General features: G+C 46.0%; 1 protein-coding gene across 8 annotated transcripts in view; it reads right to left on the bottom strand.

Moving 5' to 3' along the window:
- Positions 1-1,539: 1,539 nt before the first annotated feature.
- ARVCF (ARVCF delta catenin family member) overlaps positions 1,540-25,083 on the bottom strand; it is a 317,630-nt gene continuing 294,086 nt past the window's right edge. For all 8 annotated transcript variants that reach the window (XM_087705749.1, XM_087705751.1, XM_087705748.1 and 5 more), the window contains 9 exons: positions 21,246-21,373; positions 19,367-19,517; positions 15,785-15,977; positions 12,478-12,589; positions 10,872-10,962; positions 9,522-9,575; positions 8,461-8,552; positions 6,173-6,289; positions 1,540-4,172 (listed from right to left, as the gene is read on the bottom strand). In XM_087705749.1, coding sequence (XP_087561875.1) covers positions 6,188-6,289; positions 8,461-8,552; positions 9,522-9,575; positions 10,872-10,962; positions 12,478-12,589; positions 15,785-15,977; positions 19,367-19,517; positions 21,246-21,373 — 923 coding nt within the window. In that variant the 3' untranslated portion in view covers positions 1,540-4,172; positions 6,173-6,187. The remainder of the gene's footprint in view (positions 4,173-6,172; positions 6,290-8,460; positions 8,553-9,521; positions 9,576-10,871; positions 10,963-12,477; positions 12,590-15,784; positions 15,978-19,366; positions 19,518-21,245; positions 21,374-25,083) is intronic.

Here is a 25,083-nt window from a genome sequence, read left to right on the forward strand (position 1 = left end):
CATAAATGATCAGAAATGCTGAGCGATGGCTGGTTTATTTTTATTTGTTTTTTTAAAAAAATGCTACCCAGAGTTTTCTCCGAAATGTCACTGGGCTCATGCAAGCTTTAAAATAAAAAATAACCGTAGCAACCGAATGAGGGTCAAACAGATCGTCCTTGACTTAACAACTGCTCCTCTAGTAACCGTTTAAAGTTATAATGGCATTGGGAGAAAAGTGACCAGTGACTATTTCCCCCCATGTTTAAAGGCAAACGGTAAAGGTTCCCCTCACACATACGTGCTAGTCATTCCCAACTCTAGGGGGCGGTGCTCATCTCCGTTTCAAAGCTGAAGAGCCAGCGCTGTCCAAAGACATCTCCGTGGTCATGTGGCCGGCATGACTAAATGCTGAAGGCGCACAGAACGCCGTTCCCTTCCCACCAAAGGTGGCGCCTCTTTTTCTCCTTGCATTTTTTACCTGCTTTCAAACTGCTAGGTTGGCAGAAGCTGGGACAAGTCACGGGAGCTCACTCCATTACGCGACGCTAGGGATTTGAACCACCAAACTGCCAACCTTTCTGATCGACAAACTCAGCGCCTTAGCCACTGAGCCACCGCATCCCGTAAAATAGGGCAAAAACTCCCATAACAACTGACTTGCTCAGCGACGGAAATCTGGGGCTCAATTGCAGTCATTAAGTCGAGGACTACCTGTATAGATTTTTTTTAAAGCCCTAACTCTAGAGAGGAAGGAAATGGCCAGTTTGACTTAAAGCCCCTTCCCTCCCATCAGCCTAAAAGTGAGCCGACTCAATTTTGCTTAAAAAAATCATGCAGATGACATATCCACCCCTTTTTATATATTTTATAAGAAACCAACGCAAAGGAAAACGCAACCGAGGTACCCTCCCCCCCTCCCGATTTTTGTATACAAAAAAGAAAGAAGGGGGAAAAAAAGAAGAGGAGACGTATATCCGAGTTTCAAAGATGGTATAAAAATGCACAGCTTCCATTAAAGAAAGGCGTTTTTCCGGCTATCAAGAGTAGAAATATGAAAGGGGGGAGGGGAAAAAGCACCGTTCGAAGAAGTTTTGAGTCATCATGGATCCGTACGGAAAAGCTGGACGCTGGCGAAGGATCGTTTTTTTTTTTTGTTTTTTTTTACAGTCGTTGAAAAAAAAGCAACTTGGAATCGCGATGTCGAAGGGGAAGAAGTCCCAGCGGTCATTAATGTCTCTGTTTTATCATTCAGATTCCTAAAACAGGAATCTGCACCGGCTGATTTCCCTGAATTGAAAAGGAAATTTAAAAAAAAACAACAACACTTCTCTTTGCTACAAAGGTTATTTTAAGTTTGGCAACCTAGTTTTTTTTTTTCTGCACAACAATATATAGAGATATAGATATTTATTTATATATGTCATTCATGTCAAATTTTATTTCTCTCTCTCTCTCTCTCTTTTATATTCCAGAAGATACAAAGCTCTTGAGGCTTCCTGCCCACCGAATCCCACCCCAGTCGCCTACCCCTCGTTAATATTGTCTTTTCCCTTGCCCAGTTTTTTCCAAATGGATTTTAATTATTATAATATATTTTTTTACAAAAATGTGAGATGCTTCGACGAATACAGGAATTTTTGTTGCGTTTTATTCTCCCTCCCGCTGTCCTCCCACTTACCCCTCCCCAACCCCTTTTCCATGTTTAAATTACAAAGGACACAGCAGACACTGGAAAAAAAAATCTCTCAAATGAATCTTGCTGGATTAAAACGAACAAACAAGAAATGTGCTTTCCAAAAACCACACCATTCCAGTAAATATGGCAACCAAATAATTTTTTAGCCCCCATGAAAGAGGGAAGCCATCGGAATCTCAAAAATGAAAATGAAAACAATGAAAATCCAGCTTTTCTTTTCCAATCGCAGACTTAAACCCTAAGAAATTAACATGGTTAAAAACTCAAAAGACCACTACCGATAGTCCTTGACTTACAACTATCCGTTTTGTGACTGTTTGAAGTTGCAATGACTCCTGACTGTTTCACGCACTTATGACTGCTGGCGCATCTCCACGGTTGTGGGGTCAAAATTACGGATTGTTGGCTCGTAGTTATGACGGTTGCAGTATCCCGGGGTCAAGTGATTTCCTTATGTGACCTCCCGACAAGCAAAATCAATGCGGAAGCCAGATTCACTTCAGAACGGCGGTGATCCGCTTAATGGCGGTGGCAGAGAGGTTGTAAAATGGGGCAAACTTCGCTTGGCTTAGCCATTTAGTGCTCGGGTTGGGGTCATAAGTCAAGGACTACCTCTATACACCCCGTACGGGAACAGGACATGATTGTATGCCTCGATTGAATCCTGGGTGGCAATGAAACCAGCTTTTACCCACGAATGTCGGTTTTCTCGAGTATACAACCCTAATTGCAGACTAAAAGTGCAACTAACTCTTTTAGTTCGATGGGATTTACTATCAGGTCTCTGGGATGAGCTAAGACCTAAGCCTTTATTATATCCATACATGGATATTTTTGCATTTTTTTTCCTTTTGTTTTTAAAACTATATATATAGTTAAAAGCCAAGTGAAAAGAAAACACGGGAGATGGAAGGGAGAGGTTTCTGATGAAAACGACAGAAAGCATGGAGGGTGTTGGGTTTGACTTGACCCTAAAGAAAGTCTGTTTTTCAAATCAAGAGTGCTGTCCGTGGTAGATGGTATAAGGTAAAGAGACGCTGTGGGTTCAGGATGGAGGGGAGGAATTGGACCTTAGAACTGATTGGAAATTAAGAAAGACATCGTCCACCGGGAAAAATCAGCTGAGTTGAGATTCCTGTTAGTTTCTTTTTCACCGCTTGCACGTCGGTTCCCGTCCAAAATCAGGGCAGAAGTCAGAAAGGGGAGATGAACCGTACGCCAAGAATAAGAAGAGAGAAGCACCATGGGAATCACCTTAACTTGGAAAGCAGATTGGAGCTCACGTTAATGTTGGCTTGATTATTGTTGCCTCCAAGGCCTGACAGGCCCACCATTGTTCTGACTTCGGTTTCCCTTTCTTTCTTTTCTTCCAAAACCCTTCAACTCAGCACAACCTCTGGGTTTCCCCTCCGAGGATCAAAACTTCAACAATGGCCCACCCAAAAGAGAGGAAAAAAAGGGGAGAGGGTTTGAAAAGAAAAAACCCATTGCCCTCAATCTCGGTTTTCTCTTTTAAAAATTCACAGGAAGGAAAGAAAGGAAGAAGAAAGGAAAGAAAGAAAAGAAGGAAAGAGAGAGGAGAGAAGCAATGAAGAAAGGAAAGCAGGGAAGGGAGAGAAGGAAGGAAGGAAAGAGGGAGAGGAAGGGATGAAGAAAAGAAAGGAGGGAAGGGAGAGAAGGAAGGAAGGAAGGAAAGAGGGAGGAGAGGGAGAGAAGGAAGGAAGCAATGAAGAAAGGAAAGGAGGGAAGGGAGAGAATGAAGGAAGGAAAGAAGAGGAGAGAAAGAAGGAAGAGGAGGGAGAAAAGGAAAGAAGGAAGGAAAGGAGAGAGAAAGAAAGAAAGAAAGAGAGAGAAAGAAAGGAAGGAAGGAGGGAAGGAAGGAAGGGAGAAAAAAGTGCCTTTTTAAATAACAACTATACTTATCGTATCAATTATCCTGGAGATTTTCATTGAGGACACCTTTTTGGTTCTTTTCTTTTTCTCTTTTTGTCCCCACCTCCCCTTTCCTCTTCTCTCGACCTTCATCTCCCAACTCAACACCATCTACGTTGAAGTCCACCAAGAACCGAATCCAGCTGGCCTTAACTTGCCCTTCTCTTCCAGAATTATTGATTCCTCCTGCTGGGAGGTGGAGAGAGATCTGTTTTTCCGTTTTGCCTTCTTCTTCTTCTTCTTCTTTTTTCTTTCTTTCTTTTTTCCTGGATGGGAAGCTGAGGTTTTTCTCCCAGAGCAGGAGGGTTGAGCAAGCCCTCCAGATCCTAGTGGGCGGATGGACGTTCTCCTCAACCTTCAAGTCTGCAGCTTTGGCTGTGGTCTCACCGATTCTGCATTCAGAATGGCAGTGATGGGAAATGCAAACCTTTGTGTCCGTGTGTTGGTGTGTGTGTGTGTGTGTGTGTGTGTGTGTGTGTGTGTGTGTGTGTGTTGAGTCTTCTTTGAGTCGAGGGGAAACAAGGACAACAAGAATCGTAAAACAAGCGGCTGGATTTTAGCCCTGCAAGAAAGAAGAATCAAAGGAGGTTAATTTCAAAAAACGGAGGCGGTGAAGTAGGTTTTGCAGCTGACAGATGGGAAGAGGGGGAGAATACCAGGCCCCTCCCCACCCAAAACCAGCACATAGGGCAGTGACGGAGAACCTTTTCTTCACCAAGTGCCCAAAACAGAATATGTGTGTATGTTTGTGCTCGTGCTGGAAACCCGAAGGGCAGCCGGTCAGTATGCACCGGAAAAGTAGGCCGTTTTGGGGGGCTTTTTCAGGCTGTTTTTTTGGGCCCAGAAAACAACCTGAAAATGGGCCCAAAACTGGCCCCAAAACGTTATGAAAACTGGCCCTTAAAACAGCCTGTTTGGGGGCTGGTTTTAGCCATTGTTCAGGCTGTTTTCCACCATTCTGGTGCCTGCGAAGACCAGCTGGCCAGCACATATGTGCCTGCTAAAAACCAGAAGAGCAGCAGGCAACAGTGCGCATGCCCACAGAGAGGGCTGTGTGTGCACCTCTGGCACACATTCCATAGGTTTGCCATCACAGACACAGGTTATCCTCCCCATCTTTAAGCAATGATCCCAGCCCCTAATCCCATCCCCCGTGGCGAGAGATTTTCCCGACGTGGATTGTGTGCAATCCTGGCTTCTCCTCTCGTTTCAAAACGCTTATCATTTAAGGGACTCTCTGAGCTTGCTTGTTTTCTTGCTTTCCAGCCCTCTACAGGCAGTTTACAGAGTCAGCCTCTTGCAAACCCCAACAATCTGGGTTGTCATTTGCCCCACCTCGGAAGGACGGAAGGCTGAGTCAACCTTGAACTGGTCAGGATTGAACTCACAGCAGTGGGCAGAATTAGCCTGCAATACTGCATTCTAACCACAGTGCACCATGCATGGATGGACAGATGGGAAGGAGGGAAGGAGGGAGGGCAATAGCAATAGCACTTATATATCGCTTCACAGTGGTTTTACAGCCCTCTCTAAGCGGTTTACAGAGTCAGCGTATTGCTAACAATCGGGCTCTTCATTTTACCCACCTGGGAAGGAGGGAAGGCTGAGTCGACCTTGAGCTGCTCAGAATCGAACTCCTGTCAGTCAGCAGAGTTAGCCTGCAATACTGTATTTTAACCACTGTGCACCGTGGACGGACGGATGGAAGGGAGGGAGGGAGGAAGGAAGGACAATAGCAATAGCACTTATATACCACTTCATAGTGCTTTCCAGCCCTCTCTAAGGGGTTTTATAGAGTCAGCCTCTTGCCCCGAACAATCTGGGTCCTCATTTGACCCACCTCGGAAGGATGGAAGGCTGAGCCAACCTTGAGCTGGTCAGGATTGAACTGCTGGCTGTGGGCAGAGTCAGACTGTAATGTTGCATTCTAACTACTGCAAATGATGGATGGATGGATGGATGAATAAGAGGGAGGGAGGAAGATAGCAATAGCGCTTAAGACTTATATACCACTTTACAGTGCTTTTACACCCTTCTCTAAGTGGTTTACAGAGTCAGCCTCTTGCGCCTAACAATCTAGGTCCTCATTTTACCCACCTTGGAAGGATGGAAGGCTGAATCAACCTTGAGCCAGTCAGGATCAAATTCCTGGCTGTGAGCAGAGTCAGACTGCAATGTTGCATTCTAACCATTGTGCATGATGGATGGATGGATGGAAGGTAGGAAGGAATAGCAATAGCACTTAGACTTATATACCACTTTTCAGTGCTTTGCAACGCTGTCTAAGTGGCTTACAGAGTCAACATTTTGCCCTCAACCATCTGGCTCCTCATTTTACTGACCTCGGAAGGATGGAAGGCTGAGTCAACCTTGAGGCTCCCCAGGGGTCACCCTGGGCCACCCAAAATCTCTCAACTGCCTTCTTTACACCTGCCAGTATCTCGAATGGAGCCAGATCAACAGAGAGACAGAGACAGAGAGAAAACAAGCCACGATGCAAAGTCATGCAGAAACGGAGTTAATCACCCTTGTCCAACGATTGTGGGAAAAAAATGAACCTACCATGCATGCACATTGTTAGACCCAGGAGTCAACAGGCTGGGGCTTAGTATCTCGTGTGTCCACCAGAGTCACCGAAGGCCTGTTGCTCCTAGCAAGCGTTTTCCTATTTGTGTCATTCTGCAGCGAGGCGTTAAAAAGAAAAAAGGCAAAACACAACAGGGTTAAAACGATCAAACGGACCGGCAAAACACACCCATCCGAGAAAGCATTAGTGCCGAGACAGGGAATCAGGGAGGAAAGAAAAGCAGAGGATTTGAGGGTGGCCCACGGCAGACCTCCGCCGTAATCGGGAAGGCAGAGCAAGACCAGAGAGCAAGCAGGCGCAGGGCTGACACTCAAAACTATCGCTTTATGAGCCCAAGGGAGGGAGGGAGGGAGCCCTCGACTTAAGACCACAACGGAGCCCCACGTTTTCTGTTCTCTTGCTAAGCGAGACCTTTGCCCAAAGGGAGCATCGGCCCAGTTCACGACCTTTTCTTGCCGCGGTTTGCTAAGTGCATCACGTCCGGAGTTATTAAGTTAGTCACACAGGCTGTTAGGCGAATCTGGCTTGTCGGAAGGCCGCAAAAAGGGAATCGCTTCACACACACACACACACACACACACAGACACACATGAACAAAATATGAGTTGGTTGCCAAGCATCTGAATGTTGATTGTGTTGTGTCGAGGACTATCTGTACTCATGGACAGATGCTGGACAATGAACGATGTTAAACTCATGGCTGCTGCTGTGTTTCTTTAAAGCCATTTTTCACCCTCCCCAGGCTCCAGAGGCTTTATAGGAGCCTGGGGAGGGCGAAAAGAGCCTCCCCGCCCGCCCGGGGGCCCTCCATAGGCTTCAGGAGCTTCCCTGAAGCCTCTGGAGCGCAAAAAAACGGCCCTATGGGCAAACCGGAAGTTTGGGAATGGACTTCCGGTTTGCTCGTAGGGTTGGTTCAAGCCATCCGGAGGCTTCAGGGACCTTCAGGAGGCTTCCCTGAAGCCTCTGGAGGACTAAAAAGGGCCCTATGAGCAAACTCCTGAAGGTCCCTGAAGCCTTCCGGAGGGCCTCCCAGGGGGGGGGGGGGGGCAGGGAAGGCTGTTTTCGCCCTCCCCAGGCTCCTATAAAGTCTCTGGAGTCTGGGGAGGGCGAAAAAAGCATGCAAAAAATGGGGGGGGGAGCGCCTCTCATGCGCGCCTGCGCACTGGGCGGGTCATTGTTGCATTATAGGTGTGGCACGCCCACGCACGACCTCCCCTGCGCTCCCCCCCTTATGGCATGCGAGCCAAAAAAGGTTAACCATCGCTGTGCTAGAGGGAATAATATATGTATAAGGTGTGTGTGGTTTTTTTTTTTAATGTACCTTTTTTAATGTTTTGATCGTTGTTATGTTTTTTATTTTTAGTCTTCTTGGATTTTTTTTTTTTGAGTTTTGTCCTTTGTATTTTAACTTCGTTTTGAACAAAATAAGAACATGTCTTAAAAAAAGAGTTTGTGCCTGTCTTACAAAGGGAAACACCTTCCTTGCTACCCTGTGATTGTCAGAAGTATCTTCCTCTCCAATATCATTGCAACTCATAGTGATGGTTGCTTGGAAGTGGACACACCTCGGCCTTACTCCATCCTGCAAATGCAGGGCAGGATGGTCTCCAAAGGGAGCTTGTTGTGGCCGGTCAGATGCCGGCCACTCCAGCAGTCAAATCAGAGGAGGAGGAGGAGGTGTGGGAGTCAGGGTCAGCATCAAGGCAACCCGAGAGCTGCGAGGGGGAAGAGGGAATGGACTGGCAGAGAGAGAGAGAGGGAGGGAGAGAGGGAGGGAGAGTGAGAGGGAGGGAGGGAGAGGGAGAGAGAGGGAGGGAGGGAGAGAGAGAGAGAGGGAGGGAGAGAGAGAGAGAGAGAGGCAGAGCCTGGGTTGTCTGTCAGCCCTCAGATGGAGAGTCAACAGCCCCCAGGTCTGGAAGTGGCTGATGAGGAAGAGGAGGAAAAGCTGGGTCCAGTGCCTGACATGTGGATACGCAGACGGCAGAGGAGAGGAGAGCAGTGGAAATCTATGGGCTGGTCCTTGAGCTGGAAGAGCTACTGCTGCTAGTGAAGCCCCACCCTAGCTCTGGGGATAGAAGGCAGTGGGTGGAGATGAATAGATGTGGCAGACAACTATTCATCTCCCTGCCGGACAGACTTGTTAACCTGTGGTGAGAGAGAAACTTTTTACCGGGGCTGCCGCCATGCCTAATAAAGGAATTATTGATTTAACTACAGAGAGTTTGTCATGGTTGGGAAGCTGGGTCAGAACGGAGCTGCTTACTTTTAGGGGTTCTTTCTCCGATGCGTCTCCCATGTGGTCGTTGGTTTTGTATTTCCGCTCCTTGTCCCGGTGATCAATGGTGGAGTAGCCATCTGTGAAGAACAGAAGCCGGTTGGAAAGAGAGCAGTTGCCGGGCCAGAAAGGAGTGCACAAGAGACTCAGGTAGACATCTCCTTAGTTCACATGAGTATAAGGGGTGAAGCATAGTTAAGCATAGTCAGACTGTCAAGGTTCTGCTACTGTTACTACCATTGAAAAGACTTTGAGAGTGGATGACAGCTATTCTGCTAAGTAAACCTCTGGAGAATACGTCAAACTCCAGAATGAGTGACAGGCTTGATTACAGTACCAATGTCAACCCTGAAGCTTTCCTGACTGAGGTCACTTTGAGACTTCAGTGCTGACACACTGGAGCTGAAAGATAGGGAGGGGGAGTATAGAGAAAGTTGGGGTATTGTAGTCAAAACAAAATACTTTCTCTTGGGAACCAAGGTCATTCCTGCAAGTGCTCGGAAGGAGGGGACTGGAGTCCACAGAATGTTCTGTGTTCCCCACAGAATAAGACAGGATCTTATTTTCTTTTGACTCCCAAAATAAGCACTTGGCCATATTTTCGGGGAGGTCTTATTATTTTTGGGATGTAGAAGGTGACGAGCGTGGTCACCTCATGGCTGCTGCTGTGTTACAATATTTTCAGGGAGGACTTATTATCGGGGAGGGCTTATTTTCGAGGAAGGGCTTATTTTAGCCCATGTGCTCAAAAGCCAGATTGGTCTTATTATCCAGGGATGCCTTATTTGTGAGGAAACAGGGTAGCAACTGGACTGTATTCTGATTGGACCGCGTGACTGGTTGTTTTGAGAAAGTGAAAAACTCCTGCTTGAGAAAGTTTTGAGAAAGTGAAAACCGCAGAAATGTTCAGAGTCGGTTTTCACCAGGTCTGTGCCAATATGACATATCCAATAAACCCATTCTTTGAGGAATCTGCCTGCCTCAGAGTTTTGTTTGCTCTGTTACTTGGAACCCTGATAGTGACTGGAGTAGGTTTTATCCACCATTACCTGGTCCAAGCTCATCCATTGGAATCATATCCCGGCTTCCGGTCTTCTCGTTATCTATAAATAAGAGGAAGAAATAGAACACAGTTTATGTGGGATTCAAGTCCAGGATATCATGCTTGAAGAAGTATGAATTCTCTAAGCCAAGAGGAGAGCTTAAGCCAATGTCCAAGGCAGTGCTTTCCAAACTTGGCCACTTTAAGATAGGTGAACTTTAACTCCCAGAATTCCTCTGGCAGCATGATTTAAGAGAGCTGGGCTTCAACTCCCAGAATTCCCCAGCTAACATGCGTTAAGATGGGTGGCCTTCAACACCCAGAATTGCTAAGCCAATATGCTACGATAAATCGGTTTGCCCAATGGAAGTTAACAAACAATCAATCAGACTTGAAACTTTTATTAGTAGATAGATTCCACCATAACATTTGCAGAATGTGACATTGTTTAGACGTTTCCACTGCTGTGAGCTTAATTTTACCTTTCAGGTTATGAGATTCCTCCCCCCTCCTGTTTTTATGATTTAGGGCAGGGGTCCCCAACGACTGGGCCATGGTTCTGTCCCAAGGACTGGCCCATAGATTTCCACTGCTCTCCTCTCCCTTCTGCACGTCCATGTGTCAGGCACTGGAGCCAGCTGTTCCTCCTCTTCCTCATCAGCTCCCAGCTTCTCATCAGCTTCTCATCAGCTTCTCATCAGCTTCCTCATCTGCTCTCCTCTCCCTTCTGCACATCCATGTGTCAGGCACTGGAGCCAGCTGTTCCTCCTCTTCCTCATCAGCCACCTCCCATCCTGGGAGCTGTTGACTCTCGATCTGAGGGCTGATGGACACACCAGGCTCCGCCCCCTCTTTCTCCTTCCCTCTCTCCCTCCCCCTCTCTCTCTGACAGCTTCATTTTCTCTCCCCCCTCGGAGTTCTCAGGATGCCCTGATGCTGACCCTGACTCATACACCTTCTCCTCCTTCTCTGATTTGGCTGCTGAAGGAGCTGGCAGCTGACAGGCCACAACACCAGGCTATGGCCTATTTGCAACTCAGCAGTGCGCGTGGTGGGCTGGCATGCACGCGTGCCACTTGACTCGCATGAGCAGTGGGTTCGTGCATGCACAGCTCGACTCGCACAAACGGTGGGCAGCATGCACGCATGTGCTGACCCGCTGCTCACATGGCCCAGTTCCCTCTCCCCCACCCCAGCCAGGCTGCCAAGCCGCAACATCTGGGGGGGGGCACTGATTTAGGGAACGGCCTAGAACGCATTGCCCCTAAGGTGAAATCGGAATGCAATGAAATAAGTAGAATCTCATCCCACTTGGAGCCAGTCATAAATAAGCCCTCGGAAAGGAGCTCAGACAAACCTTGGCTTTTATCCACCAGCGGCAAAGTGCTATCATCATATCCAGATTTACAAGAGGTACTTTTGGATCCCTTCATAGTTGTGGAGGCAGTCTAGGACGTTAAAAAAAAAAGGTGACTATCAGCGGTTTGCGTGCGACAGAGCAGAAAGCAAAAATCCACGCTGAAAAACGATGGTAAAATATGTCATTTCCCCAACAAATCCTTCTCCCCTCTCCGACTACCTATACCTGGATTCCCTATGACAAGATAATATTTTCCATACACCTGAGAATACAGAATATAAATGCAGATCTACTTTTATCTAGTCCAGTGATCTTGATGGATTGAATCTCCTTCACACGGGGAGTTCATTTTTATAAAATTATTTTGCAGTATATTCTTTATTTATTGTTTGCAGTATAGTCTTGTAAGCTAAAATTCCTATCTATTCTTTTTTATGTATTTGTTTTTTATTGTATCCTGCCTTTATTGTTTTCACAAATAACTCAAGGGGGTGAATATATCCAACACACCTTCCTCCTTCTATTTTCCCCATAACCATCACCCTGTGAGGTGGTTTGGGTTGAGACAGAGTGATTGTCCCAAAGTCTCCCAGCCAGCTTTCATCCTTAACTAAGGTAGAACTAGAACTCACTATCACCTGGTGATCGGCCCAAAGTCAACCAAATGGGTTTCATGGCTAGGATAGAACTAGAACTCACTGTCACCTGGTGATTGCCCCAAAGTCAACCAGCTAGGTTTCATGGCTAAGATAGAACTAGAACTCACTGTCACCTGGTGATTGCCCCAAAGTCAACCAGCTAGGTTTCATGGCTAAGATAGAACTAGAACTCACTATCACCTGGTGATTGGCCCAAAGTCAACCAGCTAGGTTTCATGGCTAAGATAGAACTAGAACTCACTATCACCTGGTGATTGGCCCAAAGTCAACCAGCTAGGTTTCATGGCTAAGATAGAACTAGAACTCACTGTCACCTGGTGATTGCCTCAAAGTCAACCAGCTAGGTTTCATGGCTAAGATAGAACTAGAACTCACTGTCACCTGGTGATTGCCCCAAAGTCAACCAGCTAGGTTTCATGGCTAAGATAGAACTAGAACTCACTATCACCTGGTGATTGGCCCAAAGTCAACCAAATGGGTTTCATGGCTAAGGTGGAACTAGAACTCACCATGACCTGGTGATTGGCCCAAAGTCACCCAGTTGGGTTTCATGGCTAGGATAGAACTAGAACTCATTGTCACCTGGTGATTGCCCCAAAAATCAACCAGCTAGGTTTCATGGCTAAGATAGAACTAGAACTCACTATCACCTGGTGATTGGCCTAAACTCATCCAGCTAGGTTTCATGGGTAAGCTGGAACTAGATATCATCATCTCCTGGAGATTGCCCCAAAGTCAACCAGATGGGTTTCATGGCTAAGATGGAACTAGAACTCACTGCCACCTGGTGATTGGCCCAAAGTCAACCAGTCAGCTTTCATGCCTAAGGTGGGACTTGAACTCACGGTCTCCTGCTTTCTAGCTTGGTGCCTTAACCACTAGGCCAAGCTGGTTCTCAGCTCTTACTAGCAGATCTCCGCTAGAAACTGCACGGGCTTCCTTACCTGGAAATGAGATTTATTCCAGCCTTCCTTCTGCAAAGCATTCCTTAACTCTTTGTAGCTCCAGGTCATTTGAAGCACGTGAGAAGCTGCTTTCGTCTCTCTGGAGGACTGGCTGATTTTGAAGAGGTGGGAGAGGGGAAAATCACAGAGAGAGAAAGAAAGGCAACAAACGTCAAATGCAGAAGAACTGGTCAGCCAGCCTCTTAACGTAGCTGCAAAATTATTGCAAAGAAGCTGCCCTTGGATATTGCAGGACATTAAAAGGTAAAGGTTCCCCTCGCACATATGTGCTAGTTGTTCCCGACTCTAGGGGGCGGTGCTCATCTCCATTTCAAAGCCGAAGAGCCAGCGCTGTTCAAAGATGTTAAAAGACGCTTGCTCCTGCAGAGGAAAGCCATGGCAAAGCTAGACAGCATCCTAAAAAGCAGAGACAGCGTCAAAGAATGGAGGCCTTTGAATTCTGGTGCTGGAGAAGACTCCTGCGAGTCCCTTGGACTGCAAGGACATCCAACCGGTCCGTCCTAGAGGAGATCCACCCTGACTACTCTTTAGAAGGCCAGATCCTGAAGAGGAAACTCAAAGACTTTGGCCACCTAATGAGAAGGAAGGACTCCCTGGAGAAGAGCCTCATGCTGGGAATGATGTTGCTCTATCTGTCATGCGCTCTTTATCTATCTATCTATCTATCTATCTATCTATCTATCTATCTATCTATCTATCTATCTATCTATCTATCATCTATCTATCATCTATCTATCTATCTATCTATCTATCTATCTATCTATCTATCTATCTATCTATCTATCTATCTATCTATCTAATCTCCCTACATACCAACCTATCATCCAGCCGTTCACCATCTATCTAACTTTTAGCATTTTTTAAATGTATCTGTTTTCCTTTTTACATATGTTTATCTTTGTATTTGTAAACTCTAATAAAATTTATTACTTAACAAAAAAAGGAAGGAGAAAGTGCTTCCCTTCCCTCTCCAACAAGATCCTGGCTGAGTAAGATAAGAGTCAGAAGGTCAATGATGATTGGGGAAAAAATCCTTTTATTTTGTGAATGTCATTATCTATCTATCTATCTATCTATCTATCTATCTATCTATCTATCTATCTATCTATCTATCTCTATCTATCTATCTATCTATCTATCTATCTATCTATCTATCTATCTAATCTATCATCTATCTACCTACCTACCTACCTACCTACTTATCCCTAACTATCTACTTACTATGTATCTACCTATTTATCTGTATCTATCATCTATCTATCTCCTTTGGACTGCAAGGGTATCCAGTTCTAGAGGAGATCAACCCTGACTGCTCTTTAGAAGGCCAGATCCTGAAGAGGAAACTCAAAGACTTTGGCCACCTAATGAGAAGGAAGGACTCTCTGGAGAAGAGCCTCGTGGTGGGAACGATGGAGGGCAAAAGAAGAATGGGACAGCAGAGAATGAGGTGGCTGGATGAAGTCACCGAAGCAGTCGGCATGAGCTTAAATGGACTCCAGAGGATTGTAAAGGACAGGAAGACCTGGAGGAACGTTGTCCATGAGGCCACGATGAGTCGGACATGACTTCACAACTAACAACAACAAAACACAAACACACACACACTCTTTTCTCTAACGATTTCCTTGAGTCATTAATTTTGGATGCTATTTGGAACCTGGCACTTTATTTTATTAACAATCCCCTCCCTGCTTTTTCGGCATCTCTGAATATTCACAAAGGACAAGCATCTTCTCTTTTGCCAATAAATGTCTGGATTTGCTTAAATGATGAGACTTGATGCTTGCATGCTCAACGCTGAAACAGCCAGCCGGGGGATTTTGTCCCGGGATTGACTGATGAGTTTTGTCAGATTGATTTTACCTCGGTGTCCACTCCAGCTTATGGCAGATTTAAAGATGCGTGGTGATGGCATCTGTTTTTAAATGCTCATCTCAAAGATGAGGGGGCCCTCTGTTCTGAGATGCAAAAGACGGGTGAGATTTGGGAGTTTCTTGTTTCAGGACCATCCATCTTACAACGGGACGTTGCAAATCAATGGCTTCAAAAGCTGATGAAGTTAACAGAGATGGCTAAATGGGCTGCTTTAATTTAAGAGAAGAATGCAACCAACTTCGTTTCTACTTGGAAACCACTGCTGGGCTTTGTTCTTGAGGTAGGAAAAAAAATTGAGAGTTTGCTTTTGGTTTTTGCTGGTCAGGCAGGTTTGCTGTTATAGGAATGGCTAGTATATATTATTGTGCAAAAGTAAAAAGTCGAGGCTGTATGGAGATTCATAAAATGTTATTGTATTACGCTATGTTATAGAATATAGAACCTTATTCTAGATAGATGATAGATAGATAGATAGATAGATAGATAGATAGATAGATAGATAGATAGATAGGTGATCGGTAGATTGAAAGATAGTTGATAGGTAGATGATAGAGAAATAGAAGAGATAAATAGATTGAAAGATAGTTGATAGATAGATGGATGATAGATAGATAGATAGATAGATAAGATCAAAAGTTAGATGATAGCTAGAAAGAAAGATAAATAGATAATGATAGATAGATGATAGATAGATAATAGATAGATGGATGGATGGATGGATGGATGGATGGATGGGTGGATGGATGGATGGATGGATGGATAGATCCTATCACACTATTACACTAAAAAGAGTTGGGTCAATGCTCTTTTTCCCGTTTCCCTCTTTCCCTACACTTTTTCCTCTTCCCCTTTTCCTCCCTTACTTTCCCATTATTTCCATTTTCTTTGCATTTTATACTTTGATAAACTAATAAAATGTGGCAGGCATAACTAAACACCGAAGGCACATGGGGCACTGTTCCCTTCCCACCAAAGGTGGTTTCTATTTTTCCACTTGCATTTTTTACGTGCTTTCGAACTGCTAGGTTGGCAGAAGCTGGGACAAGGAATGGGAGTTCACTCCGTTACACAGCGCTAGAGATTCAAACCGCTGAACTGCCAACCTTTCCGATCGACAAGCTTAGTGTGTTAGCCACTGAGCCACCACGTCCCCTAGTTCTAGAGTAGATGATGTAATTAAAAGTCATCTTCTTACACCTTGATATTTTTGTACATTACTGGAAATGTATGTATGTATGTATGTATGTATGTATGTATGTATGCATGTATGTATGTATTGTGTCACAACCCCTGGTGTGCCCAAATATGGGAGGGAGCATACTGCTTCCCTTTTCTGTCTATCGGCTCACTCTGGGAGCCATCCAGGCAGAAAACCATTTTTTTTAATGTTATATATATTGCAGATGCCAACCTGGATTTGCTGATAGCAACCAGCTTCTGAATGCCTTGTGTCTGGATCAGGGACCTGGCGTTTTCAGAACTGTCGGTAATGATTTCATGGATGGTGTTCAGGACTGCAACTATTGTGTCCTCTTCAAGGTTTTTGGACGATCGCTGTTGTCGGCTTGGCAGATTTCTTACCAGTTCTCCCATGGCGTAGCTACCTGAAAACAGAAGGCGCCTCTGGTTATTGCAAACTGATTTTATCCCTGAAAAATAAGGCAGCTGTAGTTAAAGGTAGAACCTATATGGGGAGTCCTCGACTAATGACCATTGTTGAGCACCTGTATGAAGTTACGACAGTGCTGAAACAAGGGGCTTACAATTGAATGTTGCACGTATGCTCTCATGCCGGTAGCCGTGTCCCCGGAATTAAACAGCAAAATGTGGGTGTTGGCAACTGGCATGTAATTTGCTGAATCCTGAAGTCATGTGACCTTCCCAAATGGATTCCTACCATGCAAAGTCAACAGGGGAAGCTGGGTTCGCTTAACGCCTATGTGATTTGCTTAATGACCATGACAAAAAAGGCCATCAAATCAGATTATTTCATGATTGCAAAGTCAACGGTGGAAGCTGGATTCGCTTAATGCCTACGTGATTTGCTTAATGACTATGGTAAAAAAGGCCATCAATTTGGATTATTTCATGATTGCATCACTTAGCAACACAGGTTTTGGTTCCAACTGTCAGAAGTGGAGGACTACCTGCAGCCCTCGACTTGCGACCACAATGGAGCCCAAAATACCTGTTGTTAAGCGAGACATTGGTTCAGTGAGCCTTCCCTCCGTTTTGCGACCTTTCTTACCCCACTTGGTAAGTGAATCACGGCACCTGGTTGTTAAGTGAATCAGACTTTCATCTTGACTTTGCTTGTCAGACGGTCGCAAAAGGGAATCGCGTGACCCTGGGACACAGCAATGGTCTTAAGTATGAACCAGTTGCCAAGTGTCTGAATTTTGATCCCATGATCACAGGGGTGCTTCCAAAGCCATAACTATGAAAAACGGTCTGAAGTCACTTTTTTTCAGTGCTGTTGTAACTTTGGATGGTCGTTAAACGAACCGTAGTAAGTCGAGGACTATCTGTCCTTGCAACCTGGAAAGGCCTCCAGAAAATGTCTGTGATGCTTAGAACCCTTTTTTATGACCCAGAAGTTTAAAACCGATTCCAGGAATCCCGCAAATCCAGCTTCATGTTTCTGAGATCTACCCGGGAGTTTGTGTTTGGCATGTCGTTCGTATTATTTTTTTGCCCGCCATATAAAATATTGTACCGTTAACCTTTGTTGTTCGGTTTGGGGGATTTTAATTCTCTTCTAAATTTCACTGCAGTTAGCCCAATTAAACTACACGAGTCCTTGTGGAATACTAGCCATTATAAAGCATTTATTTCAGAGGCAACAGCGGCGGGCTGCTTCAACGTTTGATTTAAAACAGTGTTTCTCAACCTTGGCAACTTGATGATGTCTGGATTTCAACTCCCAGAATTCCCCAGCCAGCGAATGCTGGCTGGGGAATTCTGGGAGTTGAAATCCGGACATCTTCAAGTTGCCAAGGTTGAGAAACACTGATTTAAAAGGAAGACGGGCAGCTCCAGTGCTGATGTTAAGAGAGGCATTCCGATGGCAAACACAACGTGGGCAAGGCCAGGACACAGCTAGGACCAGATTCAAAAGTTTTAGGGTTCAAATGGGTGCCTTAAAAGTTAAACCCACCTTTTCATTCCCACTCATTCTAGGGCAGGGCTCCCCAACCTTTCGGATCTCGGGGACCACTAAATTAATCATTTTAAACCCCGCAGACCACTAATATGATCGGCCTAATGACTGGGTGGGTGTGGCTAGGCGGTCATGTGACTGGGTGGGTGTGGTGACCAACTCGGTGTCACCCACTTCAAAGGGTGCCTCGCTGGTCTCTACTCGCCCCTCCCTTCCCAGCCACTCCTCGCCTGCCCACCTGGGCTCCTTAGGGCCCCCCACAGGAAGCAGTGGCTGGAGCTAATTGGCCACCATGAGAAAAGAGTTGGCAAAAAAGCTCAGTTCAAATTGGATCTGACCAAGAAGGAGGCTCAGCAGAAGCACCTCACTGAGGACTACCAGCATGGGCTTTCCAAGCAGAGGGAAGACCTGCGGGAGTGCAAGGCCAGGTGCCGGCGCCTGGAGGCTCAGCGGGCTGAGATGCTCGGCCAGTTCCAGGCCATGGTGCAGTCCCAGTGGAACGAGGCCCTCTGGCTCTTCCCCACCAGTGGCACTTCCCTCCAGCCTTCGCCCAAAGCCCCCCACCAGGAGGCCGAAGCAGACCCCAAGTCATAATTTCTGCCCCCCCTCTGACCTAAGACCCCGAAGGGGGAGATTCTTTCCAGCAACACAAGCGTTCATTGCACGTATCCATCCCAGGGGCCGTAGTTTGAGGACCCCTGATTTAGTGCAATATAAAAAATGCAAATAATTTTTCCGCGGTCCACCCAAATTTTCTCACCAGTTGGTGACCACTGTTCTACAGGGAATCTAGCAACCAAGAAAGGGCAGTGATGGGAGTTGCCAGTCCCAACTGTGTTCGCTAAGTGAGGACTAGCTGTACAGGTGGTCCTTCACTTACGACAGTTCGTTTAGTGACTGTTCAAAGTTACGAAAAAAGGGACATGACCGCTTTTCACACTCGCGACCATTGTGGTGTCCCTGAAGTCACATGATCAAAATTCAGACACTTGGCAACTCCTTCATTTTCATGATGGGTCCTGAGGTCACGTGATCCCCTTTTTCTGACCTTCTGAGAAGCGAACTCGACGGGGAAACCAGATTTGCTTAACAACCACGTCATTCACTTAACAACTGCAGTGATTTACTTTGCAGCCGGGGCAAGAAAGGTTGTAAAATGGATCTTCATCATCTAAGCATGAGCAATAAATCAGTTGAATTGGAATGCAGCCTTCTGTAGTGGCCTGCCAGCGGCCAGCAGAGCTGGGAGCAGATTCGGACAGTGAGGAGGTTGGGAAGGAAGAGGGGCCAGTCCTGGAGTCTGGGGAAGGCTCTGATGAAGGCTCTGTGTCGGAGGCAGAGAGGGGGCCAGGGCTATGTGCCAGTTATCAGCCGCCTTTGGAGTCAGAGATCAGTGGGGCAGAAGAACAGCTGGAGCCTCTTCCCAGTGTGCGCATGTGCAGAGCTGCCAGACGAAGGGAACATCTAAAAAACAAAGTTTGACTTGGGAGTAAGGCCACAGGTGGACAATGAATGGCCCCTCCCAGAGGAAATAAAAGAAGAGTGAAAGGGGAGTGGAGTTTGCAGGAGACCATTAGTTTATTCCTGTATTCTTGCCAAATATTGCGGCATCTGATAGATATCGGTCTGGCCACTCTCCAAGCCTGATAAAGGTCGGTAATTCTGAACTATCTTGAAAGATTTTGCGAGAGGAAATACTTTCCTGGAGAGGAATTCACTGCAAATTAAATAAAAGGGTTAATCGGGATGAGGACTTGGCTTCGTGCTGTTGGGGAAGCCTAGGTTAGAACACCTTCCGTCTTTCGCAGACGGTAGTTACCTTCCAGAACTCACCTATGAGATCCTTGTTACGGCGATCCATGGAGAGATTTCTCAGGGCTATGGATACCGCCCTCACCACCTTATCCGAATCCGACTGGAGGAGCTCCACCAGGACGGGAAGTCCTCGTTCCTTTCGTACCGTTGCCCGGATGTATGTAGACCACTATTACAAGAAGGAAGGGAGAAGATAAAAACCAGCCACTTGGAAGGGTTATGTTGTGGTCTTTTGGCTGCCGCCCCCCCCCCATCAGCCGAATCAGAGGAGTAGGAGTAGGCGTGGGAGTCAGTGTCAGCATCAGGGCAACCTGAAAGCTCTGAGGGGGAAGAGGGAATTGGGCTGTCAGAGGAGGAACAGCTGGCTCCAGTCCATGACGTGTGAATACACAGAAGGCAGAGGAGAGGAGAGCAGTGGAAATCTATGAGCTGGTCCTTGGGACAGAAGAGCCACCGCTGCTAGTGAAGTCCCACCCTAGCTTTGGGGATAAAAGGCAGGGGGCAGAGATGAACAGATGTGGGCAGACAACTATCCATCTCCCTACCGGACAGACCTGTTAGTCTGCGCTGAGAGAGAAACTTTTTGCCGGGGCTGCCGGCGTTCCTAATAAAGGAATCTTTTGAGTTCACTTCAGAGGGTTTGTGTGTTTGGGGAGCTGGATCAGAACAGGTTACCAGACTCATTGCAGAAACTTAAGTAGCCGGGTTAATCTGTATTCTGGAAGAAACAAAGGCCACGATAGCAGTGTGGAACTTCTAAAGACCAAACCTTGGGAAAATGTATCTCCTGGGACAGACTATGGCTTAATGCCTTACTTCTACATGCAAAGTTGTGGTTCTCCTAGCAAAATTGATCAATGGTTGGGAGAGTGATTCACTTCTGTCTGAAATGAGTCATTTCCCGAGGGTGCCAGAGAATGCTAATGGACTTCTTCTCCTAGGCCTTGTTGTCTAGATGTCTTGGCGTGTAGAGAGTAAGGAAGACGCTCCTGACAGAGATAATTATCCAGATCCATTACCCAAGTGACAAGCAGAGAATGTGGTTTATGACCAGAACACAAAGAGGTTATGCGCAAGCCATTGGGGCCGAGACTTCCCTAATTCACATGAGTACTAGGAGGGAAAGGGGAGTGAAACACATTCAGACTTGCAAAACTCTTGTTAATTATCACCAATATTAATACAAGGAATTTTAGCCTTAATTTGTTGGGCTGGTGGTCATCGATTTTGCAATGTCTCAAACTTGGAAACTTTAAACCATGGGGACTTCGACTCCCAGAATTCCTCAGTCACAGCAGGCTGGGGGAATTCTGGGGGGTTCCACCACAAAACTGCGCTCAACTAAATCGCGCTCGACTAAACCGCGTAGCTGATGTCATCAACAGGGCGACAACAGCGCGGAGACAGAAGCACGCTGTAAACCCTAAACCTAAAATTAACCCCTAAACCTAAACCTAAACCCCCTAAACCTAATCCTAAACCTAACCCTAAACCTAACCCTTAACCTAACCCTAAACCTAATCCTAACCCTTAACCTAACCCTAAACCTAACCCTAACCCTTAACCTAACCCTAAACCTAACCCTAACCCTTAACCTAACCCTAAACCTAACCCTAAACCTAACCCCTACCTTAAGTTGAATCGGCTTGCTTTCAAAGCGCTATTTAAAGCGCCCTTCTTTCTCCGCGCTGGCTGTTGTCGCCCTGTTGATGATGTCAGCGACGCGGTTTAATCGGGCGCGGTTTAGTCGAGCATGGTTTTGATGGGTCACGATTCTGGGGTTCGAAGTTCCCCATGTTTGAAAGTTCCCAAGTTTTGAGAAATATTTGCATTCATGAAAACGGAGAGACTGTTTACTATGAAAAATAGCCAAGACACACACAGGGGTTTCACTCACTGTCCAGTTTCCGGCACTGAGATTCTGCAGCGCGCCAGCTGCTGCCTCCAAAGTATTGAAATTCTGGCTTTCGGTGAGGATGGAAAGGTAAAGCCGCACAACCTCCGGCTGGTAAAGCAATTCAAAGCCTAAAAATGATATGAAAAAAACAGGATATAACGTTTAAGTTGCAACTCCGCCTTCAGCGAGAGCAATGGCGTTAGTTTATTTGTGTGAAAGCACCATTTACTATACTACCCCAAAGTTTGCTTCTCTTCCAAGAAGCTTCTTCAGTTCTGACTGGGTGGTGGAGGATGGAAGGGTTTATATTTTTTGTAGTTATCTGGTCATTGGTATTCTTCCTGAGAATTATTGAGACCACTTGGAGGTTGATCTGTGCCCTCAGGCTCACCTGAAGTGTGCAAATGAGTGTGGATCCTTTTTGGAGCTGTCTAAAAAACTGTGTTGTAAATTGACTGAACATCCCTCTCTCAACAGAGGGGGAGGGGAATACGACATCCCTTCTCTTCTGTTTACAACACAGTCCTTTCAGCAGTTCCAAAAATGTTCCACATCCATTTGCATTATTCTGAGGGCACAGATAAATCTCCAAGTGGTCTCAACTTCTCTCAGAAAGAATGCCAATGACCAGATGATTGCAAGGAATATAAATCCTCCCATCCTCCTGACCTAGGCTTCCCCAAAAAGCACGAGGCGGAGTCCTGTTCCCGACAACGCCCCTTTTATTACACGAATGTGAATTCCTCTCATTCTCATTCAGCCAAGGCCTGGCAAACAGTCTTTCAAAGGTGGATTTATGACCACAGACCTTATCCAGCTTGGAAAGCTGCCATGTCAATATTTTCCAAATGTAGGACTGTGGAAGGAAAGACTGGGCACAGAGTCTCTGAGATTCACGGACAGATCTTCACACTCCTAAAATGAATGACCGGACGAATTGTTTCCTGCAAAAGCCCCCTCCCCTTTTGCTCCTCTTTTATGTCCTATGGAAGGGGCCAATCACTTTCCACCTGTGGCTTTACTCCCAAGTTGACCCTGATTTCTGAGTTCTTTTCTTCTGGCAACTCTGTGCATGTGCACACTGGGAACAGGCTCCAGCTGTTCTTCTGCCCACTGATCTCCGACTCCAAAGGCAGCTGATAACTGTCAGATGGCCCTGGCCCCCTCTCTTCCTCCAACACAGAGCCCTCATCAGAGCTTTCTCCAGCCTCCAGGACTGGCCCATGTTCCTCCCCAACCCTCCTCACTGTCCGACTCTGCTGTCAGCTCCGCAGGCCACTGGCGGGCCACAACACCACCATTCAGTCAGAACTGAAGAAGCTTCTTGGATGAGAAGTGAAACATCTTCAAGGAAGATGAAACATCTTCTCAGACCAAGAAGGCCAGGGTAAATCACAAAAAAAGCAACAACAACAATGAATATCTGGCTGACTGTGCAATGAATAAAAATAAAAATATTTTTTTTAAAAAAACCAGTGATACCCATTGTCATCATGGCATGTGTTACCATGTCCAAGAATTTTATAAAACACTTCAAGAAATTGCAGCTTCCTGCAATAACACCGGAGGAGCTGCAAAAAATTTATTGATATCACTGTACCAGGAGACATCAGAGTCAAAGAACAATTACTGTAAAAAAAACCATGAAATATCGTGACCTGGACATCAAAACTACGTGATTACAGATGAAACATGTGACAGTGATACCCATTGTCAGCGGGGTACTTGGTGCCATGTCCACAAATTTTACAAAATACATCAAGAAATTGCATTTTCCTGCAATAACACCAGCGGAGCATCATACATTTTAAGAAGGTACTTGGTTGATACCTAGGATGTTGGCAGCAACCCTATCAACCATCCATGCCGGTCAATAATATTTGCGATACATTTTTAAATGTTCAGTTGACTGAGTTTTATGTTTAATAAATAAAAGAGATATACTACTACTACTACTAACGATAATGATAATAATAATATTTTAAGAAAGTTACCTAGGGCCCTGGCAGCAACCTCTATCAACCATCAGTGCCAGTCAATGATATTTGTGATACATTTTAAAATGTTCAGTTGACTAAGTTTCATGTTTAATAAATAAAAGAGATAGACTACTAATACTAATAATGATTTATCATGCATTTGCTTCTGAAATCCTTCCTTGCGTGGCCACTAGATGGCCATCAAGGAACCTGGAAAACATGGAGCCATCCCTGCAAGGTCAGAGGAGAAAGAAGGAACTTGGGAAACGTGAGCCAAAATGCAAAATGAAGGACTGATGGCAACCAACATTAAAACACCCCCCTCCCCCCAAAAATATTCTGACACGGAGACACAGACAGGGAAATGCCATGGGATGGAAAAATGCCCCTTCCAAATGAAGCCCTTGTGTAGATTCTCAGCCTGGCAAGCTGAATTCGTAAACCTCAGTTCGTCATGGATTCCAGTCAGAATATAAGGTCCTTGGCAAAGATGTTAAATAACAAAATTCCTCCTGCAGAGAGAACATTATCCTCGGAAAGCCAATCAAATGGTATAGATCTTCCTTCCTTCCTTCCTTCCTTCCCTCACTATCATTTTCCCCTCCTTTCCTATTTCTTCCTTCCTTCCTGCCTTCCTTCCTTATCATTTTTCTTCCCTTCCTATTTCTTCCTTCCTTCCTTCCTTCCTTCCTTCTTTCCTGCCTGCCTGCCTTCCTTCCTTCCCTCACTATCATTTTTCTTCCCTTCCCTTCCTATTCCTTCCTTCCTTCTTTCCTGCCTGCCTTCCTGCCTTCCCTCACTATCCTTTCCCTTCCCTTCCTATTTCTTTCTTCCTTCCTTCCCTATTTCTTCCTTCCCTCCCTCTCATTTCTTTCTTTCCTCCCTTCCCATTCCTTCCCCTTACTTCCTTCCCTCTTCATTTCTTCCTCTTTCCCTCCCTCCCTTCTTATTCCTTCTTTCCCTCCCTCCCTTTCATTTCCCCCTTCCCTTTGCTCACTTTCATTTCTTTCCTTCCTTCCCCTTCCCCCCTTCCTCCTCTTTTTTTCTCTCTCCCTGCTTCCCCCTCTCTTTCCTCTTTCTTCCTCTCCCTTCCTCCCTCCCTCAAAAATGCCAAGCATTCTTTTCTTTCCCTCTTTCTTCAAAAGCCAACCATTGTCCTCCTCCAATGGGTACAAAAGAGCGTACAAAAGAGCCAAAAGGAACCGTCCCCCTTATTTTTGATGTTCGGGAACGAAGGCCACTCTTTGGGAAGATGAAAAGGAGCAGGAAGCAGCTGCTGGCCGCCTCAATGTTCTTTTTTTTTTCATGGAAGGCAATGATCAGATAAAATATAAAAACAGAATCAGGGTTTTTCCCCCTCCTCTCCTCCTTCCCCACATGCAGGGTATGGAACGCAGACCCTTTTGTTTGAATTTTCCAGCAACCCTCCGCGCGGTCGAATAGCAGCAAATTGGCAGGAATGGAGACGCTTCTGTGGCCTAATCACCGTCTCCTGACACATTTCTGATGGAGACAATACAATCACGAGCGCACAATTGGCTCAGGGCTCAGGCAGGTTCCCAATTATACGATGCACGGAGGTAGCGGGGAGCCGGCTGTGTTCCCAGGGTTTTTGCACAGGCCCTCCAAGTTTGCTTTGCAGCACATGCTTTTTGCCAACCCTTCCGCTTTTTAGCCACGACGCTGACTGCGCCAATCAAAGACGTTGAAGGGCAGTTGCAATTAATTGGGAGGAAAAGCTCCGACCAGAGGAGTGGGTGCGGTGGCCTAGAGGGGGAGCTCTCGCCTCACAATCAGGAGGCTGTGATTTCCATCCTAGGTAGAGGCAGATATTTCTCTCTCTGGGCACAATGAGAATA

Source organism: Thamnophis sirtalis, unplaced genomic scaffold (genome assembly GCF_051295495.1).
Source record: "Thamnophis sirtalis isolate CommonGarterSnake01/CBP01778 unplaced genomic scaffold, rThaSir2_p1.2 scaffold_2, whole genome shotgun sequence".
Classification (NCBI taxonomy): Eukaryota; Metazoa; Chordata; class Lepidosauria; order Squamata; family Natricidae; genus Thamnophis; species Thamnophis sirtalis.